This window comes from Carlito syrichta, unplaced genomic scaffold (assembly GCF_000164805.1).
Source record: "Carlito syrichta isolate Samal-C Ts95f unplaced genomic scaffold, Tarsius_syrichta-2.0.1 Scaffold311810, whole genome shotgun sequence".
NCBI classification, from domain to species: Eukaryota; Metazoa; Chordata; class Mammalia; order Primates; family Tarsiidae; genus Carlito; species Carlito syrichta.
This window is the reverse complement of record NW_007255906.1, coordinates 370767-392801: the sequence shown is the minus strand read 5'-3', so window position 1 is coordinate 392801 and position 22035 is coordinate 370767. Positions and strand designations below refer to the sequence as shown.

The window sequence follows — 22035 nt, the reverse complement described above, 5'->3', positions numbered from 1 at the left end:
CTTCTATAACTTTCTCCTGTTAAGAGACCACTGGCCATGAACTGCTTCTGGCTGGTTTACAGAGGCTGCACACTGAGTGCCTTCATGTCCTTGCTTCACCTTTTGATGTATACTTTTAAACATTAAGTCTCCACTCCACAGTGAAAATGGGTTGTATGAGCTGGGCTCGGTGGTTCAGCCTGTAATCCCGCGCCTTTGGGAGGCTGAGGTGAGTGGATTGCCTGAGCCCGCAGGTTCGAGACCCACCTGGGCAGCAAGACCTCATCTCTACAATAAATCAAAAAAATCAGCCAGGCATGGTAGCGCATGCCTGTAATTCCGGCTACTCAGAAGGCTGAGGCGGAAGGATCGCTGGAGCCCAGCAGGTGGAGGCTGCGGTGGCCAGGAGCGGCCACTGCACTCCAGTTAAAAAAAAAAGAAAATGGATTGTATGTTACATGCATGTCTACTAAATATGCATGGACCCCTTCATGAGTATTTAGTTCCTCCTACAACCTCTTGAATATGTGTTTAGCCAACCCATTCACCATAAAGCTCTTCTTGCACCAACCCCTCCTCCTTTGTTTTTGTTTGTTTGTTTTTTAATTTTAAAGATGTGGAGTACAATTCAGGTTAGGTATACAAATGTTCATTATGCAGGCACCCTTGTTGATGAGGTGTGCCCCTCCCTCCTTTGGCAGTTTCCCTCAACTACCAATCCCACCCCCTTCCCCTGGCAGTTTCTCGTTACTGCCAATCCCTTTCTTATAGTATTATGATAGAGACCCCTCCTCCTTTGAAGTGCCTGCCTCTGTTCTTTGCCAGAGGCTTTACTTCTCAGCCTGTCAGAATGGCCACCCTGCAGGCTGTAACCCTTTATAAGCAATAGTCTCTTTCCAAATTTATAAATTGTGTGATTTTTCAGTTAACATCACCAACACGTAAGACAAAGACTAGCCATGCTGCTGAGCTCTGGCAAATAAGATGCTGGTGGTAGTAGGTGCTTGCCTCTGTCCAGGGTAGCCTGGGTGAGGCCAGACCCATCCGCAAGCCTCAGTTTCCCTGCCTCCATGGTGGTGCGTTGTGGAGAACCACAGGAGCTTGGTGTGTGTGATGTGACCCACTGGGCACTGTCCAGGGGTCCTCTTCCCCACTCGGAACTCCTGAATCAAGCCATAGTCCGGCCTCCTCTTTAATCTTGGACTGGAGGATACACAGGCCAGGAGGGTGGGCAAGTGGCCCAGCCAAGAGGCCTGGAGAAATAGAGAGTCCAGGGCAGGACCCCAAGGGGCTCTAGGAGAACGAGTCAGCCCTCATGCTTCTTCCAGTCCCAGGTCTGGATCTTGTTTGAGCACTTGGTCCCCTGGCCACGTCCAGGCAGAGCACAGGACTGATGGTGGGGCTGGACCCCAGCTCTGGGCAGATTAGTGTCCTCAGTAGCCCGCAGCCTCTCCACCCTTCCTCGGGTCTGACGCAGCATACACACAGGCCCCTTCCTGGGACACTGCCTGGACCACATTCAGGAAGAAGGGCCTCCTGCTCTGGTTCTGGCCACGATCTTCGAGCCCCTTCTGTACCTCCTGGAGAAGAGAGAAGACAGGTTCACAGGGGAGGACAGCTCAACCCACTTCAGAGAGGAGAGGCCTGGATAGGGAATTGGAAAACTAACCTGAAGGCAGGACTAGGAGAGGGGAGGCCCAAGGATGCAGGGCAAGGGCGGACAAAGCACGGGAGGGCAGTGGACCCGACCTGAAGAGATCAAAAGGCCGGAGAGGAGGTACTTGGCCTCCAGGAAGTATGGAGGGAGAACATCACCAAGGCCAGAAGGTCCTCCAGATGTAATTTTATTTCTGTACTGGATCTGAGGACTCCAGGGTCTCAGAGTGCAAATCTGAGTTCTAGGGCCTTCGATGGAGAAGGTAGCTTCTCAAAATAGACATAGAGGCCTCCAATTGTGAGGACCTCGAAAGCAAAGCCTTTGAGAAGGCTGAAGTTGGGGCCTTTGGAGTCCTGAGTTGTTCATACATTAGGAACTGCCCAACTCAAGAGCTTTCTCCCTGCTTTGGGTCTCCAAGCCCAGGGACCCCAGAACATTGTGGGGGACAAAGCACTAGGTGCCAGGTATCCAGGCCTGCAGACTTGAGTGCTGTCATACCATGTAAGACCTATAATTTCAACACACAGATGAAAAGACTCAAGACCTTAGGCATCCAGGATTGTAGTAGCCAAACGCCTCAGGGCTCGATGCCCTGCAGGTTCAGGGCACTATCGTGGAGGATTCAGTTACAAGAGGACCCAAAGCTCCAACTGCCATTCACCCTGAATACCCATGAATCCAAGGAATTTAGACCCCCACTCCAGGCTAAAGGCACCAGTAATCCCAGAGTGGGAGATGCTCAGGGTACAGAGTCTCACCTTTCCAGATACCATTTTGGACTAAAGGGCTGAACACATTGTCTGGCCGGGCTCAGTGGCTCAGCCTGTAATCCCGCGCCTTGGGAGGCTGAGTTGAGTGGATTGCCTGAGCCCGTGGGTTTGTGACCCGCCTGGGCAACTTGGTGAGGCCTCATCTCTACAATAAACCAAAAAACTGGCCGGGTGTGGTAGCGTGCCCCTGTAGTTCCAGCTACTTGGAAGGCTGAGGCGGAAGAATCACCGGAGCCCAGCGGGTCGAGGCTGCGGTGGCCGGGAGTGGCCACTGCACTCCAATCTGGGCGACAGAGTGAGACTCCAACTCAAAAAAAAAAAAAGAAAACATTGTCTGTCAGGACCTGAGATTCCAGCAATATCTAAGTCCAAAGTCCCTTGTGCTCTGCAGTCCTCAGGACCAGAGCCTACAACCTGAGGTCATCAGGTGATACCACAAACCTGAGCTGCTTGCAAGGTAAGGTCTTCAGAGTCCTGCACTCTTGGTGATAAGTTCCCTCTGTCTGACATACTAATTGCCCAGTTTCCTTAGACTTGAAGGCCAAGATTCTCACTGCTGAAGCCAAAGCTAGACTTTTGGTGCTCAAAAATTTCATTTCTTAGAGTCAGTTGGCCAAGTTCCAAGATACTAAGGATCAAAGATCCTCCTCACCCCAGTCCCTAAGCCTTAGCTGTGAAGGTTCTTGGAGACTCAAAATACCCAACCCAGAGTTTAGGATTTTTCTCCATGGAAAGCCCTAGACCTGCATAGCTGACACTGACTCCCCAGGGGATCTGAGGACCATGGGTTCATGGGTCACTCGATTCCATTAATCTCAGTCCCCAGACTGTCATTTCCCGAATTCTCAGAGTCTAAGGTCTTCAGAGTGCCAGGTCCTGAGAACGGATATCCGCAAAGTAAGGATCTTTAGTCAAGGGTCAAGAAGAAGGGCTCAAGAGGATATGCCCTGGATCCTGAGGTCTTCCAGACATAAGACCCCCAGAGCCTGGGGCTCTGAGGGTGTTCTCTGGCTACTGGAAGAAACCTACACAGGGAGGGAAGGCCTCAGATGCTGAGAGTTTGAGCCTAACAGGCTGGGATCCTTAGTCTCAAGGTCTGAAGCCTAAAGCTCTCAGGGACTACACCTCCCTTGGACTAAAGGCCCAGTCTATGGTCCTCAGAATTCTAGGGGCTTAGAAAGGTGGTCTTTAGACCAAGAGAAGCTCATAACAGGAAAGGCAGCTCTGAGAACCTTGAATCCCGGCTAGTTGAACTGACCCGGGCATAAAGCTTAAAACCTTAGAAAGCATCAGTGTTTTTTATTTCTATTTTTTATTTTTTTGAGTTGGAGTCTCACTCTGTTGCCCAGGCTGGAGTGCAGTGGCACAGTCATGGCCACCCTAGTGTCGACCTGCTGGGCTCCGGCGATCCTTCCGCCTCAACCTTCCAAGTACCCAAAACTACAGGCGCACACTACCACGTCCAGCTAATCTTTTATTTAGTAGAGACGAGATCTCGCCAAGTTGCCAGGGCTGGTGTTGAACCCATAGGCTCGGGCAGTCCACTCGCTTCAGCCTCCCAGAGTGCTGGGATTACAGACTGAGTCGCCGAGCCCGGCCAGCGTTTTTTGTTTTTGTTTTTGTTTTTGAGTTGGAGTCTCACTCTCGCCCAGACTGGAGTGCAGTGGCCACTCCCGGCCACCACAGCCTCGACCTGCTGAACTCCGGCGATCCTTCCACCTCAGCCTTCCAAGTAACCGGAATTACAGGCATGCGCTACCACACCTGGCTGATTTTTTGATTTACTGTAGAGATGAGGTCTCGCTGCCCAGGCGGGTCTCGAACCCATGGGCTCAGGCAATCCACTCACCTCAGCCTCCCAAAGGCGCGGGATTACAGGCTGAGCCACCGAGCCCGGCTCGGCCAGCTTTTTAATGGGTCCTAGCAAAGGGCATTCACCAGCCCAGAGAAACTCCAAGAAAGCTAACATCTGAGCCAGGTGTAGTGGTTCACACCTATAATCTCAGCACTTTGGGAGGCAGAGATGAGAGAATTGCCTGAGCCCATGGTTTAAGACCAGCCTGGGCAACTTGGCAAGATCTCATCTCTACAATTAAAAAAAAAAAAATTAGCCAGGCATGGGGGCACTCATCTGTGGTTCCAACTACTTGGAAGGCTGAGGCGGAGGTATCACCTGAGCCCAGCAGGTCAAGACTGTGGTGGCTGTGAGCATGCCACTGCACTCCAGCCTGGGCGACAGAGTGAGACTCTGACTCAAAAAAGAAAAAAGAAAAGAAAAGAAAGCTAACATCTGGAGGAAGCGGGGAGTTAGCCAGGAGAATTCAGCCCCTGGACCTGCACCATGGCTTTTGTAGAGGAACCCAAACCTGTTTGTGAGAACCAACACATCCCCTAATGCCTCAGAACAAAATCACTCGGCAGACTCCCACAGGAAGAACAACCTCTTTTACAAATGATCTTGCAAATCACACAAAGAAACAAGTCACCATGAGGAAGAGTCTAAGAGGTCTAGCCAGGAAAACTAGTTTCTGAAAATGGCTACACATACCACGGATCAAGGAACTGAGATCCTCGGCCTGGGAAAAGTATAGACAACATCCTGCTCTCTGCCTTGGAGGCCACAAACTGGCCTGGAGACCACTGACTGCTTCAACTCCTATGGTCCCCAAGTCTGAAGTGTGCCTGGCCTAAGACACTCAGTGCCTGAATGCCTCCCCGGTGTCTTTGAGCAGAATAGACTTGGGGGGCAGGAGTCGCTCTAGGCTTGGACCTCAGCCTTACCTGATTGAAATGGGGCTCATACTCCACATGGCCCTTCCTATTGACATGCAGGATGGGGGCTTCAATGGCTGCTGTCAGGTTAAAGCCAAGCCACAGCTTGTTTATAATGACCTGGGGGAGAGAAGGGGCTGCAGGAGGGAGGGGCACCCGCCATCTCACCAGCCGTCATACCCCACCCCATGGAGAGTCGGAGAGTGGGACTTCCCAGAGAGGGGGCAGTCTAACCAGGAACCCCAAGACTCACCTGGGCCATAGCAGAGATTATGAGCTCCCCGCCGGCCCCACCAATCACCAGCTTCGACCCCTGGGCTTTGTTGATCAAGATGGAGGGCGCCATGGATGATGGGGGCCGCTCCCCTGGAACTGGGGACCAGACACTTACCACCTGCAGCCTTGTTTCTGAGCCAGCATCCCCTGGCTGCACCACCCACCCTGTCTCCACTCACCTCTGAGAAAACAGAGGCCTAGTGAGTGGAGTGGAGTGACCTATCCATGGGGTGGTGGGTAGTGCCCAGCCCGGCCCCCTCCCCACTCTCCAGCAGGCTCCTTGTGCTCTCACCGGGTGAGGGGGTGATGCCTGAGCCTGGGGGACGTCTCCAGCACAAGTCCAGCAGCTCATTGTTGAGGAGGATGCCCGTACGTGGTGAGTACACCATTGACCCGAAGCTGCAGTGGGAGGGCCTTGGGATCCCATCTCCACATGGTTCTTACAGGACCCCTTTATTTTACAGCTGCCCCCCAGTATGCTGGAGCCACTATTCTCTCCCTGGCACCACACAGCAAGGGTCCCTCAAGACCCACCTGTGCTACCCATCACTTTCTCAGTGAGGCCTATTCCCAGGCAAGCCCTGGCTCAGGACCACCCCAACTGTAGCCTTTTCAGTCAGAGATGTTGGGGTGGAGGACACCTTTTGACAGAGAGAAGGGAAAGGGCAAAAGCAAGGTGCCACCCCAAGGACAAGTGAGGGGAGACCAGGGGAGTATGGGTCCAGGGAGTGGAGAGCGGGGGCCGCCCGCCTGCCCTCGGGCCCCACGCACGGTGTGTTGATGGTGCTGGTGGCAGCCACGGCGCTGCCGTCCTCCCCCAGCACAGACACATGGGCCGTGCCTGTCCTGTGGTCCCAGGCCCTGGTCAGGTGGTAGTGGCTGAGCTGGTGGTCCCCCCGGCCATCAATCTGCTGGCGAATGTGCTGGGCCAAAGCCTCCCCCAGCAGGTCCTGGGAGGCATTCTGGGGTGGGTGGGCAGGTGGCAGGTCAGTGTGGGGCCAGTAGGGTCCATACAGCTAAGTTCAGCCCCCTTGGGTGGTTCTTTCCAGTATTTCCTCTACCTAGTGGCCAGAGGTGCTTCCCTCGAGCCCAGGCTGGGCAGACAATGCCCACCTTGCAGGTGCTTTGAGATATGGTGCCACTGCTTTGAGATATGGTTCCAGTCCTACCCTGGGCCATGGCCAGGTTGTCCCAATCTAGAACCACATATAATCCCTCCAACCTCCCCCTGCCCGGCCTGACCCTCCCTTCATGATAAGGATGTCCCTCCAGTCCCAGGCTCCTTGCCTGGACCTCCAGATGGCTGTGAGGGTCCCACAGCCGCCACCTCTGTCCCTCGGCAAACTTGAGTGTTTCCACAAGATGGTGGTACACATTCACCCTCTCTTCGGGCCTGGTCACCGACTCTGCCGAGAAGTTGAACCCTGGGGAGGGGGCAGGGCCCGGGTGGGGAGTCACTCTGTGTAATGGGTTGAATGTTGGCCCCCAAAAGGCCCATCCACTTCCTAATTTCCAGAACCTGTGACTGTTATCTTATACAGCTAAGGAGTGAATATTGCATCAATGGTAAATCATGGTAAGGATTTTAAGAGAAGACTACCCTGGATTATCCAGACAGGCCCTAAATGTGATCGTATGTATCCTTATAAGACAGACAGAGGAGCTAGGTGCAGTGGCTCATGCCTATAATCCCAGGACTTTGGGAGGCCAAGGTGAGAGGATTGCCTGAGCTCACGGGTTTGAGACCAGCCTGGGAAACTTGGTGAGACCTCATCTCTGCAATAAATCAAAATAAATTAGCCGGGCATGGTGGTGTGTGTCTGTAGTTCCAGCTACTTGGAAGGCTGAGGCAGAAGGATCACCTGAGCCCAGCAGGTCAAGGCTGCGGTGACTGTAAGCATGCCACTGCACTCAAGCCTGGGCAACAGAGTGAGATTCACAACTCAAAAAAAAAAAAAAAAAAATAGACAGAGAAAATGAGAGGCCAATATGACCACAGAGATGGAGATTGGAATGATACAGCCACAAGCCAAGGAATACTGACAGCCACCAGAAGCTGGAGAAGGCAGTGACAGTTGTCACAATCAAATGGAATAAATGGAATGTAAATAAAGCCCTGACAATAGGGCCAGGGAAGGCTGAGAGGAGAGGGTTCTCATGCTAGTCTGCCTGATGACACATCACAAGAGACTGCAAAAACCACAACCTTGCATGAGTCCATCACAACCTGACACAAAAAATACTTCTGTGAGGACATCTGCCCAGCAACTGACTGTCCAACTTAGAACCGGTGTCACCTTTGTTATTCATTTTCAAGGATAGTCATTTGAAAACAATTACGTAATCCTCATTTATTCCTTGAGAAGCCTTTGTCTTCCTTTACCTCCCTCAATAGACACATAGTTTACTGTGGCACGTGTATTCCCACTACAATGACTAGTACCTATGAAACATCATTTTCTTTTAGAGAGTCGCTCTCTGTTTTTTTATTTAGGTTGACAAGGCAAAGGATGAATTCTCCTCTAGATCCCTGAGAGAGAATGCAGCCCTGCGGACACTTCAATACTGGGCGTCTGACATTCCAGAACTGTGAGAGAATAAATGTGTTGTTTTAAGCCACCAAATTCATTGCAATTTGTACGGCAGCCACTAGACTCTTATATAGCCAATCTCGGGCAGTCGTAGGCCTGGGCACTGCCTGGATCCCCCCTGCAGGCCGCCAGAGGCTGGGTTGTGCCTCACCCATGGGTTGTGCCTCATCCCTGACAGGAAACTTACTACCTGCATGGTCTACCTGATCCTGTGCCCTGGGACTGGATTATGTAGTAGGGGAGGAAGACTGGATGGGTGGGCGAAGCCAGACCCTTCAGCAAAACCCAAGATATGGGCTGAGCCAAAGGTCAGCTCCAAAACACACCATCCTGACCAGTTTCCACAGTGTCATGTGTCTTTTAACCCAGTTTATAGAGGAGGAGGCTGGGCTGGAAAAGGCAGTAGTCACCCAAGGCCATGGTTGATCTTTTTTTTTTTTGAGTTGGAGTCTCACTCTGTCGCCCAGACTGGAGTACAGTGGCCGCTCCCGGCCACTGCAGCCTCGACCTGCTGGGCTCCGCGATCCTTCCGCCTCAGCCTTCAAGTAGCTGGAACTACAGGCGTGCGCTACCATACCCGGCTAATTTTTTTGATTTATTGTAGAGACGAGGTCTCGCCAAGTTGCTCAGGCAGGTCTCAAACTCGCGGGCTCAGGCAATTCACTCACCTCCATGACTGATCTTAGAGCTTGGGTTCCCATGGGGACAGGGCTCTGAGCAGGTGGGTGGGAGGCAGAAGGGCCTTACCTCTTAGCACCTTAAGGATGAAACTGAGAATGGCGCCCCCCGCTGGTGGCGGTGGTGAGTACAGGGTGTAGTCCCCCAGGGCCACCTCCAGGGCATCCACCACCTCAGGCTGAAACGCCTCCAGGTCCTGTAGGGTCAGCTGGCTCCCTGGGGTGAGAGGGAGAGGGATCCATGAACAGATGGGGAAACCGAGGCAGAGAGGGATGGCCCCTGGTCCCAGGTGACACAATGGCTTCCCCTCGTCCCCTAGCCTTGCAAACCCAGAGGGTGACAGTGGGTCTGTGGGCAGTGGCGTCAGGACTGGCCCTTGGAGTCAGGCATTGTGGGGTGGACAGAGGCCTGCGGCAGGCAGGTGGGTGAAAAGAAGGGAAGATGGGAGCGGGAACTGGCCTCCAAGAGGCTGCCAGCTCAGGACTAGGTGGCTGTTGATACTCCCCTCTGCTGGCACTAACTCGCAGGGACTCTGCTCTTTGAAGTCCTGCACCACAGGGTTCCCTGAGGCCAGCAGTGGCTTGGTGCATGGGCTCTCTGAGCCCCAGGAGCAGCCGGCTCTCCCACAAGGCCTGCCCTCAACCCCAGCACCTGGAATTTAGCTCTTTCTCTGGCAAGGATGGGACATGGGACCCCAGCGAGGCTGACCTTCCTTGGCAATGTCCTCCACTAGCATCTGGCCCAGCCTCCCTGTGTAGAAGGACTCTGCACCCTCCGTGGCCACAGTCTCCAGGGTGGTGGCCAGCTCGGGCCACTGGAGAAGGTCCTGAGGCCTCAGGGGTTCTGTCCCATTGAAGAAGAGCTTCCTGGTGGTGGGGGGGAAAGCCTAAGGGCAGGACTAGATCCCCAAGGCAACCCTACTCCTGCTGGGGCTCTCATGGAATAGGGCAGCTGTGGCCTGGAGTGGATACCATGGGGACAGACTCTCTAGGCGTGGGTGGGGTTGATAGCACCCACTCCTGTCATAACCCTGGCCCCAGGGAGTGTGTGTTCCCCACTGGGGGCTGTGTCTGCTCAGGGCCTGTCCTCCCCACACTCCTGGGAAGATCTGACAGTGGGCGAAGGGGCAGCCGAAGCCCTCCTGCCATGCCAAAGAGTGGGAAAGAGACCAGAGCCCAAGGTGTTGGCAGAGCCCAAATCTATGGCGCCAGGGTTCTATCACCCAGGAAAGAATCTCCCCCAGACTAAGCCCCTTTGAGTTAGGCTTTGCCACGTGGAACTCAAAGGTCCATGAGATGAGACAGAAAAGCCTGAAGGTCCCTAGCACGTGCTGAGGGTGAGGAGGGACTAAGGCAGAGCTGGGGTGTGGGCGGGTCCAAGACACCATCGTGATCTCGAGCCCAAGGAGCCCAGGGCCACCGTGTGGGGCTCACCTCAGGGTTGACCTGTGTAAGACAGGCCGCAGGAAGCTGTTGTTCAGGAACTGGCCAAGGACAGGGGGCACACGGTGGCCCCTGCGGAGCAACGCGATGGTGGGCTGGAACAACTGTGCCCAGGGCAGGCGTCCGTGGCGGTGGTGGGCCTTGGCATAGCCACGGAGCTCCCCAGGCACTCCGATCCACTGGGCCCCTGTGTGGCATGCCCTGCCCTCAGCCCTGTGGCTTCCTTCCATCATCCCACATGTTCCCTTCCCTCCCACCCCCCAGCACAGCCGCCAGAGTGAGCTCTCTGGAGCCCATGCTTGACCACATCCCTCCTGCTCCAATCTCCCATGACTCTCTATAAAGTCCACAGCCAGGGCCCCGGGAACCCAACCTGACAACCCACCTCTACCGAACCCTCTGGGCCTTTGCCCAGCCTGGTCCCTCCCCCGAGTCACCCCTCCCTCCTCAGAAAGCCCTTCTGCCAGGAGGACTCTCCCAAACTCAGCATTTTGGGGACTCCCCATGGGCTCCCTGTACCCCAGCTGCCGTCCCCCAGTGCCAGACAGTCACAGTCTATCCAAGAGGCACACTGCCCCTTCAGGAGGGTGTTCCGGTAAGCTGCAGTGACCTAGTAGGGTAGGCGCTAGGACCCCCTGGGAACTTACCTGTGCCCAGCGGTAGGGCCTTCTCACACTGGTCCAGCAGGGCCGGGTCATGACTGACGGGCACTGTCTCCCGGGCATTGATGACCTCCACCTTCCCTGGAGTCAGGTCAGGGCAAGTGAGTGGCCAGGGCTCCTGCAGATGGCTCACGCCTGCTCTAGGCCTCAGTTGCCCTCTCTGCATCATGAGGTGACCTCTGTGCTAACTCTCAGGACAGGACCTGACGCCAAGGCTCTGCACAACTGAGGGGAAGGGGCGGGGCAGGAGGCCTGAGAGCACCTGGGAAGGGGCATTGGCAGACAGGACTGGCTCGGGAAGTGGTTACCCAGTGGTGTGACCAAGGGAAGTAGTTATCCAGTGACGTGGCCAATCCCATCCTCCTGATGGGGGTTCACGCATGGACCCACCTGTCTTCGCGTTGTAGATGGTAAAGATGACCCCTCCACCCAGGCCCATGCTCTGAGGGTTGATGACGCTGGTGCAGACCAGAGCCGCAATGGTGGCATCCACAGGCGAGCCCCGCTGCTGGAGGATGGCTCTAGGGGACATGGCACACGGCATAGGGTCAGCAACAGGGCTTCCCTCCCCCAGCACCCCCACCTGGGCTTGCTTGTCTGGTACTCACTGAGGAATGGTGACAGAGAGGTAGCCTATCTGCTATCACCAAACCCCAGAGAACATACCAGGCTGTCCCCTTGAATCCAGCCATTCACACGTCCACTGCACTCTACAGATTGCAAAGTGTGAGCGCTTTACACCAACCTTTGTTATATACAAGGTGCTTTTCAGTTTGCAAAATGCTTTTATGATCTCCGAGGCACTCCCAGTAGCACCAGCTCATTTGCTGAAGGCAGAACTAGCCCTAGACCATCCGTGGATCCCTCCCAGTGACCTCAGAAGCTCATCCTGGAACTTCACTTCCTGCCTCACTGGGGACACTCTGGCCCCAACCTCTTCAAGGCTGGCCTTTGACAGGTGACCCCAGGATCCTGCCTCGGAACCAGGACGTGAGGCTTGGGCTGATAGACCCCTTAGCTTCTCCTGGGGCCCCAAGTCTCTGACCTCAGTCTCCACGTTTGTTCACAGGCAACAATAAGTGGGCCCTTCAGGTGTGAAGGGCTGGTCAGACTAGCCTGTGCCATGATGGCATCTGTCCCTAGGGCACAGCCTTGTACAACTCACTGAGGCCCCTTCTTTCCTCACACCTAAGAGTCCTCCCCAGTACCTCAAGAGGCTGGCATTTAAACCCCAGTTACCTTTGGGGAAACCAAGGCCCAAGGAGGGAGTGGACCTGGGTCCTCTGTCCCCACCCTGTGGTATCTTTGACCCCAGGGTCCTCCCTCGGCTCAGGCACCTGTGGCCTGCCCAGTCCATCCCAGACTCAAGCCCTCCCCAGCTTCTGAGCCACATGTCCCTCTCTGGGCCCACACATGGACACAATGGGTGACGCACTATGGGTGACACATAATCTTAGAATGGGAAAGAGAGCACGAAGCCAGATGCAGAAAAGAAACAAGTCAGGCAGAAGTGCTAATTTTTAATAAGAATAAAACACCATAAACAAAGCCAAATGACCAACTGAAGGGGAAGGAAGAACCACATTAAATTCCCATTCCAGACAAAGACCTCATCCTGCACAGTACATGGAGTGCCTCTTGGCTTCCCCAACAACCCTCCCTGCTGGCTCAGCAGCCAGCTCAGCAGCAGCCAGCCCAGCCCAGTGCCTCCTCCTCTTGGCAGCCCTTTCTGCACTTAGTTTCCAGGACCCTCTGCCCCCAGGCTCTGGTCTTACTCCCAGTCCCCTGGCCTCCTGATGTTGAAGACCCTGGGCTTGGTTCTTGGTCCCTGGGCATCTAGATGTTCTCCTGGATGAGAGATGGAAGGTTCTCCAGGCTCATGGAGGAAGATACTGCCCTATGCTGATGACTCTCAGTTTGTATCTCCAGTCAGTCCTCTCCTCTACAGCCCAGACCAGAGGTCCTCAAACTTTTAAAACAGGGGGCCAGTTCACTGTCCCTCAGACCGTTGGAGGGGTGGACTATAGTTTTTTTTAAAAAAGGAATTTGTTCATAGTTTTTTTTTAAACTATAGTCCGCCCCTCCAACGGTCTGAGGGACAGTGAACTGGCCCCCTGTTTTAAAAGTTTGAGGACCCCTGCCCCAGACACTTATACCCGGCTATGCACAAGTCACATCCCCTGGGTGTCTAAGGAGCATTTCATACATACCATGACCTGAACTGTACAGTTGGGTTTCCTCCCATCCTTGACCCAAAGCGGCTCCTCTCCTAGCCCTTGCTGTCTTAGAAAATGACACAACAACCTACCCTTTCCCTCAGTGCGTAAAACCTGGAGTCATCCTTGATTGATCACTTTCTTCCCTTCCCATAGCCAATCCATCCGTGTACCCAGCCGGCTATACCTCCACCACCTACCCTCGTGCAAGCTACCAAGCTCTCTCGCCTGGGTTATTGCAGTGGCCTCCCACCTGAGCCCCTATGTCTGCTTTGTTTTCTTACATTTTAACAAAATAACCTGTCAAATGTAAATAAGACTTCCTGTTATTGGCAGACTAAAATTCAGATAATTTAATATTCCTCAGAGAACTAGAAAAGTCAGGCAAATAGAAAAAATTAAGGCATCGGAGCCAGTGAAGAAATCCTTAAGGCATCGGAGCCAGTGAAGAAATCCTTAAGGCATCAGAGCCAATGAAGTATAGAACTGGAGAGAGGGAAGGCTGACGTTGGGAGCAGCTTCTCCCCCAAAGAGACTGCAAGCCTGGAAGAGGAGACAGAGGCAGAGTAGTGTCTGTGGCCTTCTCATGTGTCTAGGAGAGGGGATGTTATAATACCCCACACTGAATGGGGGTTTCCTTACTCTAAGAATGACAGCCAACCAGAAATAGAGCAGCCCTCACGAGCGCTGGGACCCAGCCTCAAATTATCTCAGTCACTGAAATTGGATGAAAGTGATACTGTATCAGAATTGCAGAATCTGAAACATTGGATTATTTCTAAAATTATTTCTAACAATTTTTGTAAACACCTTTCAGTGCTAAATTCAAAATAACCAAGCAAACAAGAAAATAAGATAGCAGGAACAAAGCCAAGAGAAAGTACAAATAACTTTCAAAAAGACCCATAGGATCTCCAGATTGTGAAATTGTTAGACCATATACTTTAAAGCAACTATATTCAAAAATATAAAGACAAGCTGAGCATGATGGTGCACACCTATGATCCCAGTTACTTGGGAGGTTGAGGCAGGAGGATCAATTAAATCCAAGAGCTTGAAGTTGAAGTGAACTATGGTTGAGCCACTGCACTCCAGCCTGTGTGGTAGAGTGAGAATGCGTCTTTAAAAATAAAAAGTAGCCAGGCATGGTGGCTCACACCGGTAATCCCAGCACTTTAAGAGGCAGAGGCGAGAGGATTGCCTGAGCTCAGGGGTTCAAGACCAGCCTAGGCAACTTCTCAAGACCTCGTCTCTACAATAAATCAAAAAATTAGCCAGGCATGGTGGTGCATGCCTGTGGTTCTAGCTACTTGGAAGGTTAAGGCAGAAGGATCACCTGAGCCCAGCAGGTTGAGGCTGCGGTGGCCATGAGCCTGCCATTGCACTCCAGCCTGGGTGACAGAGTGGGACTCCAACTAAACACACACACACACACACACACACACGATTAAAAATTGCCTCGGAGAACTGGCAACTAAATAAACGGAATTAGGAGCTCAATTCTAACAGCAAATTAAACATATAAAAAAAGATTAGTGAACTGGGAAATGGTTTGATACAAAATATTCAAATTGAAGTACAGAAAGAAAACAGGATAGAACATGCATAAACTAAAAAATAGAGTCATAGGGAATACTTTCAGGAGGTATAAATCATGTGAAATTGGAGTCCCACAAGGAGAGGAGACAGAAGACAGGAAGAAGTAATACTTGAGATAAAGCTGAGAATTTCTAAAATGAACAAAAAAGAATCAAGTCATAGATTGATGAGCAGCCTAAACACACCAATGCAAAACTGCTCAAAGCCAAAGACGAAACTTTCCAAAGTAGCTTGGGGGAAAAAAAACAGACTGCCTTCAAAGGAGCAAAGTTAGACTGAGCTGGCTTCTCAACTGAAAAAAGAAAGCCAGAAACAAGGGATTAATGTTTTCAAAGTCAGCAAAGAAAATTACTTCCAACCCAGAATTCTATACCCACTAACAATATCCTTCAAAAATGAATTTTTAAAAAGAATAAAGAGCAATAGAAGAGGTAAATATGTGGGTAAATCTAACTGAATGTTATTTGTAAAAAATTATAGTAACGGCCGGACTCAGTTGCTCAGCCTGTAATCCTAGCACATTGGGAAGTGGAGGCGAGTGGATTGCCTGAGCCCACGGGTTTGAGACCACCCAGGGCAACTTGGTGAGACCTCGTCTCTACAATAAATAGAAAATTAGCTGGGTACAGTAGTGCACGCCTATAGTTCTGGCTACTTGGAAGGCTGAGGCAAAAGGATCACCAGAGCAGGTCGATGCTGGGGTGACTGTGAGTGTGCCACTGCACTCCAGCCTGGGCAACAGAATGAGTCTCTGACTCAAAATAAATAAATAAAATAAAATTATAGTAACATGGAAAATGAAGGTATCTTGTGAGGTTTAAAAAATGAATCAAACATACTGAAATATGTATGGGTGAAATTACATATCTTGGATTTCCATTGAAATGATATGAGGTAGGGGAAAGCCGAAGAGTGTATATGAAATTAGGTTGACCAGAAAATTGTTGGAATTGAATGAAGGATGCATGGGGCTTCATTATACAATTCTCTCTACTTTTATATAACTCTATGCTAGTAACATAAGTAAAAATAAAAACTATGGATACATGTCTACATTTATTTATTTATTTACATCAGGGTCTCACTCTGTCGCCCAAGTTGGAGTGCAGTGGCATGATCATGGTTCACCCAGCCTCTACTTCCTGGGCCCAGGCAGTCCTTCTGCCTCAGCCTCCTGAGTAGCTGGGACTTCAGGCATGTGCCATCACGTCTGGCTAATTTTTTTATTTTTTTGGTAGGGATGAGTTCCCACGATGTTTCCTAAGCTGTTCTCAAACTCCTGGGTTCACAATCCTCCCAGAAGGCTGAGATTACAGGCATGAGCCACTGCACCTGGCCAGCACATATATTTAAATAGCATGTATATTATACTTAATAGCATGTAAGTCATTAGGAGGTAAATTTAGTTACTGTTCCAATGTTCTCATACTGACAAGGAAGAGGATAAAACTAATAACTGATATTAGATTTTGATAAATGAAGGATGCATGTTGTAACCTCTAAAATAATCTACTGTGATTTTTAAAAATAACTCCAAGACTGTATAGTTACCAAACTAATAGAGGAAATTGAATAATAAAAAAAAGATAAATGCAAAACAAGATGTAAAAGGCAATAATAAGTAATAGAATAGGCATGGCAAATGGAAAACAAATAATCTCAAGGTGAATTTAAACCCAAATGAATCATTAATTATATTATATATAAAAGGATAATCGAAAAATATAGTAAAACCCAACTCATGCCTTTTATAGAAAGGTACAATGAAAACTATGTCATGCAAACACTAACCAAGAAAGCGGTATAGTGATTAAATTCCAACAAAGTAGACTTTAAAAAGAAAAGTATTATTAGAGACGAGGAATCCATCACAGGGGAGGAAGAAGTTACTAGCTGGTTTCGGTATTACTCATAGTAGGAAACTGGATGTCAGAGTTTTTTTTGTTTTGTTTTGTTTTGAGCAGGATTCTCATTCTGTCACCGAGGCTGGAGTGCAGTGGCACGCTCAGGCCTCTGCAACCTCTACCTGCTGGACTCAGGTGATCCTTCTGCCTTAGCCTTCCAAGTAACTGGAACTACAGGCACACACCACCATGCCCAGTTAATTTTTTGATTTATTGTAGAGATGCAGTCTCACCAATTTGCCCAGGCTGGTCTCGAACCCATGGGCTCAGGCAATTCTCTCACCTCAGCCTCCCAAAGTGCTGGGATTATAGGCGTGAGCCACCATGTCTGGCCTATCAGAGTTTTTAGAGAAACAAAACTAACAGTACATTCTAGAGAGGAATTGGCTCACAATTGTAAGAGCTAACAAGCTAACAAGCTTGAAATCTGCAGGGCAGACCAGCAGGCTATAAATTCAGGTAAGGGTTGATGTTGCAGTCTTGAGCCTAAAGTCTGTAGGACAAGCCAGCAGGCCAGAAACGCAGGTAGAATTCTTGAGGTAGGATTCCTTTTTCTCCATCAAACTTCAATTTTTGCTGTTAAGACCTTCAACTGATTGGATGAGGCCCACCCATGTTATAAAAGATAATCTGTTTTACTTAAAGTCAACTGATTGCCACAGCTGTATCTTGACTAGTATTTGGCCAAACAACTGGGCACCACAGTCTAGCCAAGTTGACACATAAAAGTAACCATCATAGGAGCCAAAAGAAAATATCCAAAAAAGAAAGTACTATGGCACCACATCTTATATATCAATTATCATAATTATATAAAATACAGAGCATATAGAATGAGTATATGAATTTAAAGGTAACCATTAGAACAAAAATACAAACCTTTCTGGACACCAAAAGTCATGTCAAAAAAGAGAAATTAAGTGATATATTTGCTTGTTTTTGCAAAAAGAAACACAGAAATAATAACTAAAAAAGAAAAGAAATAGACATTTTAAAAAAATAAAAACATGAAACAGGAAAAATAAATCAGAAACAACTATAAATGATTTCCAGTAAAAGAATAAATAGGAACAGGTAAAAGTAATAGAAATGGGAGTAAGACTTTATGAGCATACCTTTTATATACTTTTGACTTTTTATTAGAAAATAAAATTAAAACAAAAAGGATTTTATTAATCCTAAAAAAAGTAAGCTCAGAGTATGTTGAACTGATAGCATAACCAACCATACAGGAAAAATATATTTTTTTGAAAACAGTATTTATTGAGAGGACAGAAAACTTTCCACAGTGGGTGGGACCCGAGGGGCTGCCAGGAAAAATAATTCAATCAACAGTACCCCTTTTGTGCTTTTGATGTTAAGGACAAAAAAATGGCCTTGCAAAGATGTCTTGACTTTTACCTAGTAGATTTGTTACTCATGGTGGTTTGGTTGTTGAAGTAATTCTGAAACTATTCTGTATTTTAGGGAAGAGTAAGTCAATGAATATATTGATATTTTCGGAAACTTCTTTCACCATGGCAAAAGGGATGAACAAGATGGGATGGGGAAAGACTGGAAGGACCCTGTGGTGGTGGATTTGAGCTGGAGGTATTAGTGTGGACTTGATGGTTTCTAAATATGTTTTTTTCTGGCTCTGTGCACAGAAACAACCCGGGAGCAATGGCATCTCAGCAGAAATGAGCCCTCCCGGTCCCCCGATCTTGGTTTCTAAAACACCTTCTCTACTAGTTCCAGACTTCAGGCCTGGTTGAGGTAATATTCTAGCTGGTCCTGGACATCCTGTGCTAGCAGGCTAGAAAGTTCTCCAAGACTAAAGAAGACATGTAATGAAGAAATGTACTGGCTTAAAGGGGTTCCCACAGGTCACGTTTGTGACCATTCAAGCATCAAAAAGAATGATAGTGATGGATTATAACATATTGAATTAAAATAACAATCCATGAGTCACTAGCTAATTCTCAAGAATGTCAGGGTTGGGGAGGGGAGATTTTCTTTACAGAAGGAGAACACCAGCTAATGAATGTAGAAGAAATAATAAGTTTAGAAAATTATCTTTTTTGCAAACACACATTTATTTATTCAGACAAGGATCAAAGCAGGGATGTCACCAACCCCCTGTGATATGTCTACCAGGCATGGTGCTGGGTCCTCGCTCACATCAACCTTAGGAACCCACACTCAGGGACTCCAGCTGCAGCAGAAGACTCATCCCAGGGAGATAGCCTGGTGCTGACAGAGCAGAGGATGGGCTCTGGGAGAGATGGGGACAGGAAGGAGGAAGGAATGTGGGCTGCGGGTTGGCCCCCAGCAGATCCCGCAGCATTGTGGCCAGGGCCCCCTCCCACCTCCCAGGGAGGGATCTTAGCCAAGGAGGACATTGCACCAGGCGCCTTCCTGAGGCTCAAGCCCTTCCCTCCAGGGGACCCTGTGACCCCTGTTTTGCAGCAGCTGCTGGGGCCAACTCCAGGGTCCCTTCCACTCCTCCCTTCTACTCCAGGAAGCAGAGAGTTTTTTGACCAAACACTGAGGACAAACCACATCCTCTCTCTTCAACAAGGGAGAGCACGAGGGGGTGCCAGTAGGAGTGAGCAGGCTCAGACCAGAGACCCCAGCCTTGACCCTCACGCACACTGCAGGTAACACCATGGAGAACCCTGGGCAGAGATTCAGGGTGACATAGCGGGTTCAAACCCCACTCGGAAATCTGTGGCAGCAGCCCCCACTCCTGGGGGCCACACGCCCACTGGTCATCTCTGAAACCTGAGGCTCCCCCCACCCAGCCTCATTTGCAACTTTAAGTTTAAGTAGCTGCAGCATCTCTGCAAATCCTCCCGAGCAGAGTAGGGGCACTGCCCAGGGTGGCACATGGCCTCGCGCCCTCAAATCCCCTGGGAGCCCTCTGGGGAGACCAAGCAGCTGCCAGTTCCCACTTGTCTCTGAGCTGCCATTCTCAATCCCGAGGGAGGGAGCAGTAAGACCTGAGGAGAGCCCATAGGAGCAGATCAGGAGGAGGTAGGGACTGCTATGAGCAATCAGGGGCAGGGACGGAGGGATGGACAGATGGAGGATGAAGGGAGGAAGAAATGAATGAAAAGGTGAATGAATGAACAAACAAAAAGAGAAAGTATGCCAGAGTGGTGATTCCAAGAAGAAGGGAGAACAGAGCACTTTGCTCAGCCATGCCTTGGGCCAGGACCCGGGTATTCCCCCCTTACTTTAGGACTGTCCTCCTCAGTTTACAAAACATTTGGGAGCCTCACTATAGTCAGCAAGACAGACCATCTGGGAAGCAGACCGGTTGGCTATCTGGGAGGGGATGATTGCCCAGGCTTCCAGAGGCCCAGTGGAAGGCAGCCCCCCTACCCAGGAGGCCCAATGGGAGGAAGAGGGTCCCTTCAGGAGGCCCAGTGAGAGGCAGGGGGCTAGGAGGGGCGTTTTGCCATGTTCCACCCCTGCAGTGGCAGTGGAAGTCTCTCTTGGGCTGGGCTTCCTGGAAGAGGCTCAGGAAACGCCAGCTGTGGCCCCTCTCCACCACAGTCTCACACAGGCCCATAGCATCAATCACTCAGCCTGCAGGGCCCAGGCCCTGACTCAAGGAGGGAGGATATGAGGGGTGGCGCACCGGGCGTCCTAGGTCTGAGATTCTGGAGATGTGGTCCCAGGCTAGGAGAGGGAGCACTGTGTGCACCCAAGCAGCCAAGTACCCACAAAGGGAGCCCCTTTGTTCCCTTGCTGGTGACCCTGGGAAGAGACCTCAGCCTTGGAGAACTGGCATGGCCTTGCTGAAGGAGCCAGCACCAGCATTTCCTACCTGTGCTGTGCAGATGGCTTCCTGGGTCCTAGAGTCAGGAACAGACTTACATACCACCTCTGCCAACACTGTCCTTGCCCCCAAACCCCTGGCTGCTCTATCAGCACACCTGCCTGTTCTGTGCAAGGGCCCTGGGGCTGCCTCCTTGCCCCTAGGCCCGGCCTGTGCTGAAGCCCAAATCCACATGGCCCGTCTCATAGGCATGTGTGCACGCGTGCGCGCACACACACAGACACACACACACACGCACGCTCGCAAATGTGCACCAACTCCACACCCTTAGCACTGGTCACAAAGTCTCCAGAACAAGCCAGCTGCCAAGGGTCACCCAGCTCCCTCCCACCTCTCACTCACCGTCCAATGTCCGAGCAGACCTTAGAGTCAGCAGCAATGGCAGCGTGGGCAAAGGCCTGGGGGCCACAGGGGGCCTGATGGCGAGGGAGGACCACAGCCAGCACAATGATGACTAGTGCCAGTCCCAGCCCGAGCCCCAGCAGGACCAGGCTGATGATGGCCCTGCAGCCCCAGGCCATGGCTCCACAGCCCAGGGGGAGAGGGGTGGCAGGTGAGCAGATAGGCCAATGAACAGACAGATGGACAGATGGAAGAGCAGATGAATGGACAAGAGTAGGCTCACATGGGCTCCCAATGACTGGACAGATGGACGAACAGGGAGGCCAGAGACAGACAAGCAGATGGATAGACAGGCCAGACAGCTGGACAGAGAGAACAGTAAGAGAAGGATGGTCAAAGATGGGCTTACAGGTGGGTGGACAGACAGGTCTGGGCAGCGGGGAGCGTAAGAACAGCGGCTGGCAGCCAGCAGCTGGTGACAGAGCTGCTGCCCTCTTCAAGCGCTCACTTCGGAGGGAGAGTGTGCTATGCTCACGCCTCAACTTCCAGTTTTCAGCCCTGTTCTCAGCCCTGGCGGAAGGCCAGGCAGCAAAGCGTCTGGGGGAGTTTTCTTTGCTACAGGAGCCAGCTGCTGCGGTTAACTCCCTTGCTGCCGTGGTCCCATCCCCGCTGAATATGCTTGAGGCCTTGGCGCCTGGGGGACCCAGTGGGAGGGGAGGCCCAGGCAGGGCTCCCAAGAAACCCAACACCAGAAAAGCAGAGCTGGGGCCACCCAGTTTCCTATCCTGGATCAGGTAAGCCTGGCCCCACAGGGTGGAGCCCACTCCAACTCCCACCTCTAATTCTCACCCTCTCTGCATGGCCCAGCCCAGGTAGCTTCAAAGTGGGGCTGAAGAGACAGAGGGAGAGAGGACATAAGGTGGTGTCACTCAGGGCCCAGGTTCAAGTCCCTACTCAGCTGCAGCTGGCACACCACCCCCCATCCCCAGGGTGGCCAGGAGGGGGCCTGAGCTTCCCAGTCTGCACAGGGGATAGGCAGACTCGAGAGCACCAAACGCCCATGACTGCAAGACACCCACATGGAGAACGCAGACGGGCCATGCGTTCAGCCCTTGGCACTGGATTACCCATCCCTGGGGCCTGCTGTCCTGGAAATGCAGCCATGGACCTCCAGAGAAGGAGGCTGCCCTGCCTGAGCCCCCATGCTCGCCTGCAGCTCTGCTGTGCCCTGGCTGGGGTCCACATCTCTGTGTCCATCCCAACTCTTCTGGGGACACTGACCTGGGCCCTATTTGCCCGCCCCAGGCCACAGGGTACCCAA

At 51.3% G+C, this 22035-nt stretch overlaps 1 protein-coding gene across 3 annotated transcripts; it reads right to left on the bottom strand.

Annotated features, from left to right (window-relative positions):
* Positions 1-1412: 1412 nt before the first annotated feature.
* GGT5 (gamma-glutamyltransferase 5) lies at positions 1413-20928 on the bottom strand. Of its 3 annotated transcripts, XM_008069104.2 has the most exons (13): positions 20715-20922; positions 11218-11348; positions 10813-10908; positions 10157-10352; positions 9432-9589; positions 8793-8939; positions 6742-6878; positions 6226-6416; positions 5747-5853; positions 5591-5635; positions 5432-5556; positions 5188-5298; positions 1413-1559 (listed from the first exon to the last, which is right to left on the bottom strand). In XM_008069104.2, the coding sequence occupies exons 1-13, from the start codon at positions 20891-20893 to the stop codon at positions 1413-1415; spliced, it is 1770 nt and encodes a 589-aa protein (XP_008067295.1). In that variant the 5' UTR covers positions 20894-20922. The 3 variants fall into 3 exon arrangements, with proteins under 3 accessions (XP_008067295.1, XP_008067296.1, XP_021573763.1); XM_008069105.2 differs by lacking the exon at positions 10813-10908 and having other exon boundaries at positions 20715-20928; XM_021718088.1 differs by lacking the exons at positions 10813-10908; positions 11218-11348 and having other exon boundaries at positions 9432-9585; positions 20715-20893.
* Between the last annotated feature and the right edge of the window lie 1107 nt (positions 20929-22035).

Coding starts and splice junctions, on each gene's coding strand:
- GGT5 (XM_008069104.2), bottom strand. CDS start 20,893: ATGGCCTGGGGCTGCAGGGCCATCATCAGCCTGGTCCTGCTGGGGCTC. Junction 11,349..20,714: donor GTCTGCTCGGACATTGGACG/GTGAGTGAGAGG, acceptor CATGTCCCCTAG/AGCCATCCTCCAGCAGCGGG. Junction 6,417..6,741: donor ACAGCCATCTGGAGGTCCAG/GCAAGGAGCCTG, acceptor CACCCACCCCAG/AATGCCTCCCAGGACCTGCT.